Source organism: Aegilops tauschii, chromosome 2 (genome assembly GCF_002575655.3).
Source record: "Aegilops tauschii subsp. strangulata cultivar AL8/78 chromosome 2, Aet v6.0, whole genome shotgun sequence".
Lineage (NCBI taxonomy): Eukaryota > Viridiplantae > Streptophyta > Magnoliopsida > Poales > Poaceae > Aegilops > Aegilops tauschii.
In genome coordinates, this window is record NC_053036.3 from 30,515,159 (window position 1) to 30,523,520 (window position 8,362).

The window sequence follows — 8,362 nt, forward strand, 5'->3', positions numbered from 1 at the left end:
AGGGTCCGACGGGCGTCTCCTCCGGTGACGCCGCTCTGGCTCGTAGACCGAGGCCAGGCTCCGGCTATTTAAGCAGGACGGGGTCTCGAAACCCTAGCCACACCCTCTTCCCCCCTCTGCCTGCCGCCAGGCTATCCATTCCTCTTGCTGCTCTCCATCCTGACCCTCTCCGCCATGGCTGCGCAGGAGGACACTACTGCAGAACCCCGTGCCCAGACACTGGAGGGGATCAAGGATGGCGAGGGTTCCTCATCTGTAAGTTCACTCTGCTTCCGCTTCTTTCCTTTTTTCTTTCTTTCGGCTACTTGATTTAGTTGTGAAACGTGAATAAGCCAGACGGAATCTCGAAACCCTAGCCACACCCCCTTCATCCTTTTATCCGCCTCCAGGCCATCCACTCCTCTTGCTGTTCTCTATCCTGACACTCTCCGCCATGGCTGTGCAGGATGACACTACTCCAGAGAGCCGTGTCCTGACGCAGGAGGAAATCTCGTCTGGCCAGGCTTCCTCATCTGTAAGTTCACTCTGCTTCTGTTTCATTCATTTTTTCTTTCTTTCGGCTACCCGGATTAGTTGTGAAACATGGATCATTGTGGTGAACTTCATCCTAAGTTGATGATAGTGCGTCCTGCCATCAATCTGACACCTTCTCTTTTGTCCAGGTGAAGAACCGGTGGGAGGCTACGGAAGCTCACCTCTTGAAGATCGTGGAGATATCCACGAGGTTGTATGATCTTCTGGATGAGAAGACGAAGGTGAAGCTCAAACTTGAGTACGACAAGCTCACGCTGGAGACATACGTTATGATAAAAGAGGTCAAGGAACTTCGCGCCCAGCGACCCTGATCGCTATATCTGAAGCAATTAAGCAGTGGACTAAAAAGTTTCTTATTTTGTCTTGCGTCACCTCGTAGTCAGTAACTTTCATAACAAACGTGTTTTGGTTTCCTGGGTCAAGTTTATGGGTACAGATGTGAACATTAATGTAATGGCCAATTCGAGAGGCGCTGTTTTGAAAAGCACGGGCGTGAAGTCTCTGCAGCCAAGGTTGTTTGTACCAACTAGAGTCATGTCTTGTGCACACATGAAGGCGTGGACATTCCTACCTTTCTTTGTTTAAGTGTTTCGGGTCACAGGAACGAGCATGAAGCGCTCAAAGGCATGGTCGGTGGTATTACATAGTCACGCTAGCCTGTGACTCTATCAGACGGAGACGCAGGGGCGTTTAGCCCACAGAGGCACGCAATGGCCTATGTGAGGGACGCTGTATTTAAAATCTTATTTCCTTGTATTTAAGAGCACGGACGTGAACTCCCTATGGACACGGTTCCCTATTGAGTTGTGTCACACATCTTTCTTGATGTTCCGTATATTATTTCGATATAAAAGGCGTGGACATTCGTGGCTATCTATATTTCATTGTTTCACAATGAAGCACGGGCACACTTTTAAACAAAGCACAAGCACGTCTCTATTTGCAGAAACAACACTGTCGTGGTTCTACAGGACGCTATGTTCTAGGCTGTGTGCAGCATGTTTCCACCCAAACGTTCACCACAGGGTAACAGACATACACAGAGGAAGTGCCGTGCAGTGATAACAAACGCACAGTCTTACAGATACAAGAGGCACGAGGAGGCATATTAATTAACATCATCAGAAATGAATCATTATATATGCGCACACATATAGAGAGATGCATAAAAAGTGGTATTAACTAATAATAGAACTTAACAACAGGCATACAACATTAGACTCAAACTTATAGTAGAACACACACAGTAACTAGAAGTCCTGATCATGACAGATCGACTGGGTCACTGAAAACTCAAAAGTAGTAACAAGTCAATGCTAGGTGGTTGCTTGAAGCATCAAATAGAGCCACGGCTTTGATGGTACGAGATGCACTGTTGTACTTGCAGACCAGGCACGGGCGTGCCCCTCCATGATTTAATTATTTACCGCACACATTCACAAAGCGTGCCTGTCTTTGTGAATCTGTTCGACGCAGGAAGCACGGTTGTACAGTCATCTTCCCTCTGCAAGCGGCAAAATTTTCCACGGGCACGTTGACAATTAAGTCACTAGAAGATTCAAGGCCCTGCCTCTGCTTTGCAGATGATTCTGCTAAAACGCGGACAAAACCAAGTAAGTGAAGTGATGGCAGAAGCACGACTTTTCAAGAATGAGACACACTGTTCTACATGCCACACAGGCACGACCGTGATTCCATGTGCTTTCGTAGCATGTAAAGACGTGATTCTCTCACAGCAAACGTCATGAACCTACTGCCAGGCCCTATATCCATTTGTGAAACAGAAAAACAAACACAACCGTGACCCGTTCTGTTTGAAATCTTTGCATGACAGAAGCACAGCGTGAAGGCACATGAGGCACGGTTGGACACGCATCGCAAGCACGGTTATTTAAATTACTTACAGACATGCATTCATAACAGAAGAACATGTGTAAGAACAGGCGAGGCACCGTTACCACGAAAGCCACAGTTATGCAGCCCCAGAAGCACGACCCAGATTCTGTGCTTAAAAATGTTTTCGTTCCATAACGGCGGGCGTGACCATGCAACCATGAGAGTCACGGTTGAACACTCACCGGTGGCATGGCCGTGGCTGCCTGTGGCCTTAGGTTATTTTTATCTCTCTGTCACGCAGCAGAGAAGCATGCTTGTATGCTTACAACATCCACGTTCAGAAACCGACGCGGCTGCGGAAAATAACAAGGAAACCTATGCCTTTGATATTTTTCTCCGCTGAGTAAAAAATACATAAAGAAGCAAAAGGCGTTCTTATTTAAATTTGTTTTGTTTCTGCAGCAAATTAACTTACAAGCCGTTCTTATACCCACAACACAAGAAAATAAACAATCGACACCCGCCCGCCCTCCCCACCAATTGCTTGCTATTTCATCGCTCCACGTGCGGTCTTGTTTTTGAATGTTCAGCGATCCATTCTTCCTTCTCGACCCTTGTGCAACCCCACCTTTCTGCGTAGCTATTCAACCTATTTACCTGTAAAATTAATATTCATACATAAAAACAAAGCGAAAGATTGCGGTCGCCACTATTCTTTTGCTTACGTCCTGTTTAAGCTGCATTATTACCTTTTAATTTTTCTATTCGTACAGTTCTCCCGTACCAAAAAGTCTCCACTCAGACCTTTCCTTTCTGAAAATGGACTGTGCAGATTCCGTGCCTTGTCCCGGGCTTCCCTGCACGCATTCTGTGTGCCTGGCTTGTGTGATGTTCGATTCTGGCATAGATGCAAGACTTTGGTGAATGCTCCCTGCTGTCAGTGGGGTCGTTGGAGTTGCTGGCGTATGACGTCTTCCTCCTGGGCTTGGAGTGCATTGTCCTGAGCCGTTTGATGTCCTCGATGGTGTTGTCGGTGTTGTCGGCCATTTCATTGACCTTGCCCTCTTCTCCTCCTGCGATTTCCTCTTCTCCTCTTCAATCCACATCCTCTCCTGGACTTCTGGGTTATCCAGGCAGTTTGTTTTCCTATGACCCTTTACTCTACAACGGCCGCACTTGGATGCAGCTTTGTTGCCTTTTCCTTTCTTCTCAGAACCAGCTTTGATTTGATCTCCTTTTTTCGTGCCCTTTGAGCCACTCATGGGAGGGTTCTTGAGAGTTTTGGCAAGAATGCATGTGTCTGGTTCCTCGGCAAGTGCCGCCATGACTTTTATTTTCATATCTACCATACACTCATGAAGCACACTGTATGCCTTCTCTTTTCTGCAAGCATTTGAACGGATATCCGACAACTCAGCGTAAGCGAGGAAGAATCTCATAGTTTCATCGTCTTGTGCGGTCATGCTATCACCTTGACTTGTAGACAGAACTTTCAGACTCTCTGATAGATTCCTGGTCCATCTGGGGATGACAAAGGATTTTGGAAGTTGATTGATCATGCCTGTTTGGTCCATCACCTTAAGCACATGGCAGCACTGAATGCCATCCCTACTCATTTTCTTGCAGCTGCAACTGTATATTTCTTTTTGCTCATCCACATCTACCCTGAACTCAGACTTGTCAAATTCCTCGCCCGGATATGGTTTCCACACTTTTTCTCCAGGCTCAGTAATCTTTTTAAAAAAATACGCCCTCCCCTTTGTCAGGTCAGAGCACTTGAAGTAAGTCCGGTTCCATAGCTCCATCTGGAATTTCCTAAAAATTTCATTTGTGTATACTTGACTTGCTTGTCTTTCAATCGGAAAACCCGTCTCTAGTGATGGTGCCTTCTCTTCTGTTCGGTGTCTTTTCTTGTCAAGAGTGGCGAGGCAATTTTGCTGAATCATGTGATACGCATCAACAAACCTTTTTATAGTGTCCTTGTGGTCGACGTAATTCTTCCACATTGAATTCGTGCTCTCACTGCGAGTGGTTGTTGACGAGAAAGGATAGAAGCAGTCCTTGAAGTAGGCCGGCACGCAAAAATTTCGGAGTTCCCATAGCATGTTCAGGTGTTCGTTGCCTTCCACCTTGTGCATAGAAATGGCTTCTTTCCAGGCACGATCAAACTCGTCTTGATCTAGTGAGTTTTTGACGATTCGAAATAAATCATCAGACATCCCTGGGTGTTGCGCAAACACTGCTGCATTATTTTCCTTCTGGTTGTTCCTAATATGCCACCAGCAGAACTTGTGCCTCGTTCTCGGAAGAGCTTCCTCTATTGCAGTCTTCATCGCCTGGTCCTGGTCTGTTATTATGTATTTCGGCTCTTTACCTCCCATTGCCTCGACAAACATGCTTAGGAGCCACTTGAATGACCCTATTTTCTCATCCTTCAAAAGACCTACTCCAAACAGGACGGTCGACCCATGGTTGTCGACACCTATAATTGGTGCAAATGGCAAGCCATATATATTCGTAGAGAATGTCGTGTCAAAAGACACGAAATCTCCATATAGATCATAATTCATCTTACACAAGGAGTCTGTCCAGAACAGGCTGCGCACTACATTGTTCTCTGTCTCTTCCACATGGTGGAATCCCGGCCTCCGCCTCTGCATATCGGCAAACAGTTTCATGGTGTCTGCGATATCAGTGCCGCGCTCTGCAGCCCTATCCCGGCATGCAATGTTGCTTATGTCAATCGTGTCGAACATAATTTCTCGCCTCGGTTTCCCCATGGCAGTAAAAATCCGCATAACCTTCCTTGGTTCTAACCTCGCCTTCTGCAGCACTTGTATAAAGAATTTCTCCTGAGGTGTAATCTTCTTATAGCATCTCATGAACTTCAGCATCCAATCAGATGGGTGAAGCTGGTGGTTGTGCTCTAGACGCACGTTCTTCAGATACCATTTCCTCCTATCTGTATCCCTCTTGGCTGTTATTTGGAGTGGGCAGCTTGTCCGGATCAAGCAGTTGTTCCTTCTCTCCTTAACATGTCTCTCAGTTGTTTTATTCTGCCCATCCTTGGTGCACTGAAACACCTGCTTGTCAAGTTGCTGATCATATGTCGATCTTCTGCTCCTTGATCGCTTGGCAGCAAAGCCAGCCTTTCTAGCATATCTTTAGAAAAAGAAAATGCACTCATCCAAAGATCCGAATACCATACCACCTTCTGGTTCGACCGCTTCGGTGACCTCCTGAATCGTTGGGTATATGCCTTCTTTAAACATGTCATCCATTTCTTTCTCTACAATGGTCGGCGGCGCCATTATGATTCTGTCTACCGTGTCTTCGTTCGTCTGATCGCATTCACTTCTGACGACATCAGTTTCATCGCCAACCACAGGTCCACTTACAGCAGAGCTGCTGCTGCTCTGTTGTTTGTCACACGCAGCAGCGTCGTTTCTGCATGGCACGGTCAAATCCATAAATGAGTCTGCCTCTCCACTGTTGCATTGTGCAATGCTGCTACCTGTTTCTCCGGCACTCATGCAACCAAGGGATTGTGCTGCTTCTACCATGCAATCCGTGCTAGCGCTGTACGATACTTGCTGCTGTGAACGTTGCGTTTCCTTCGAAATGGATGGAGAACTATGATATTTCTTTGCCTCATCTGTTATCCCCTCCGCCAAATCCTGAACACATGGCACGAAACAGAATTAGATGTCCAGAGCAGCATATGCATTTTTTTAATTTCTAAACAAAAGATTTATATGACTCATCAGGGCTCATCTGGTATACCAAAACCAGACCCGTGCCTCTTCACTGAGTATAAGCGGTACACCAGATGCACTGTTCACATTACACCCAGCAGCACGAATGTGACCATGCTACACACACATCTGCACAAAGAGGCACAGATGTGCTTCTGTTTACACCATAACCGGAGAGGCACAACAACATCGTATACAAAAGAACAACTGCAGATACAGCCATCCTCCTGTTTTGCACTTTACCCTGTTCTTCCATAAAACTGTTTGTGTGTTGAATTGAAAAAGCATAGTTCCGACGTCACCTTTGTTTTCCCATGCCTCTCTTGTCCAGCAAAACTTGGCGACAACCTCCGTGCATTGGTGATTTCGCTGACGATTCTGAATGCCATCGGAGATCCTTTGGAAGGACCCCTCGTGTTGAACGCCACAGGTGATCCTTTCAAAGGACCTTGCCTTATGTTTTCATCGATCCGTGGACTACCACGATACTTGCTTCCTTGTTCGTACACCTGCGTGTGGAAGATACTACAATTTAAATATAGCAGACGAAAACAAAGAAAAAATTGCTCACAAAAAAATATACATTTGCTTTAAATGTTGTTGGACGTTTGTATATGCTGTCACCTGTATTGCTGTATGGTAGAGTTTATTGCTCCTATGTTGGATTTTGTCGTTGGGCTCTTCTTGCTTGTGCAAACCGTACCGAATCCTTGAACACCAATGCTTTTGTTGCCAATGATCCTTCTGCTTGCATCAAAGGAAATTCTGTTACCCTGTACCTCTTCATTATGACCGCCTACAAACGCTGGGCCGTCACAACGCCCACTCTGCGCCTTTGTGGGCATCTGTGTCTTCAAACCAAAAAATAATTAGAGGCATGTGCGAGTAAAACTTCCACGTACGTTAAAACCAGCGTTTCAAGTTTTCGCCGTTACCTGCACAATCTGCTTAGTGGAGTCTCTGCTGCTTAGAATGCTCCTCTTCGCAGGTGTCTGTTGCACACCATGCTCCTGGTTGGGACGTTTGCCAAGAACTTGTATCTCACTCTTGACTCCAATTATTCCAGCCTGCATGGCATGTGCGTGTTTGGCAGCATCTGCATCCTTGATCTTCTTCTCGTTTTCTAGTAATTTTTTTCTTCCACCTTTCTATACTCAACTGCAGAGTAGATGCACAGGATAAATAGATATTACATCATTCATCCAGGATATATAAATCATTTTTGTTGTTGTTGACAGCAAACGTCCCAGAAATAAAAGACCAAACACTAATGTTCAACTGCCTTACTATTACCTGCCTCCCATAATCCTTGCTGATGTCGTTCAAAGACCGACCGTCCCTGTTGTCCTGACTAGATGACGCACTCCTGAACATCTGCCCGAAAAAGAGACGAAATAAATATAAAGGTTATAAACCTGCAGTATCAGTGTTGAAACATTTCGAAGTCGATCTCAATCTTTCTTACTAACCTTTTACACTTACAACGCAAGAGAGATATATTTTTAGTTCTATATAAGTGACATATATAAATATATACATATATTAATTTTTAATTAAACTACAACCTCAACCAAAGTGAGATCCTCTGATGCTAATTTGCTTGTGCAACACTTAACACAAAGATAACCATGAAACCTAACGAAAGTCACTTGACTGTCGACGACACTGACAAGTGGGCTCTCAGTTACTAATTCCTCTAAGTCTCTCACTAACTTGTGGGGTCGGCCTTATATGAGTCCTACGAGGAGTACCTCCATCTGGGGTGAGAAAATGTGGTACGTGGACTTCAAACTCATACTGACATGCGGGCTCTCAAATAGTTCCTCCAAGTATTTGACTAACTTGTGGGGCCGTCCACAGATGAGTTCCAGATCTCTCTCCATCTAGCATCGGTGGCGACAGGCGAGGCATATTCTGGCTCTCCAAAGGAAAGCCAATCCTGATCCCTCCGCAGAGTTCGCTCGTCACCGAAAAATTATCGGCCTCCTTCATCTCACTCGCCATGGATCTCCTGTTCAGGTAATCCATTGCATCCTCACCATGATTATGCCACCGATTCAACGTTTGAACAAAATAAATTACTGGTGCTAGCAATTCCGCGGGCTGCGTACACACCGCATGTGCGCAACACAGCAGGTGGGGCGCGATTTGAATATCGGTTCCGGATCCAATTATCTTCAGCTGGTCCGTGCTCAAACTGTTGCGCCGTCTTAACAGCAGAAGGGTTATGGATTTAA

At 45.7% G+C, this 8,362-nt stretch overlaps 1 protein-coding gene across 1 annotated transcript; it reads right to left on the reverse strand.

Moving 5' to 3' along the window:
* Positions 1–3,023: 3,023 nt before the first annotated feature.
* On the reverse strand, positions 3,024–8,153 carry LOC141040675 (protein FAR1-RELATED SEQUENCE 5-like). The gene is made up of 7 exons (XM_073506792.1): positions 7,968–8,153; positions 7,419–7,499; positions 7,061–7,192; positions 6,428–6,634; positions 5,641–6,047; positions 3,427–5,532; positions 3,024–3,027 (listed from the first exon to the last, which is right to left on the reverse strand). The coding sequence occupies exons 1-7, from the start codon at positions 8,151–8,153 to the stop codon at positions 3,024–3,026; spliced, it is 3,123 nt and encodes a 1,040-aa protein (XP_073362893.1).
* Between the last annotated feature and the right edge of the window lie 209 nt (positions 8,154–8,362).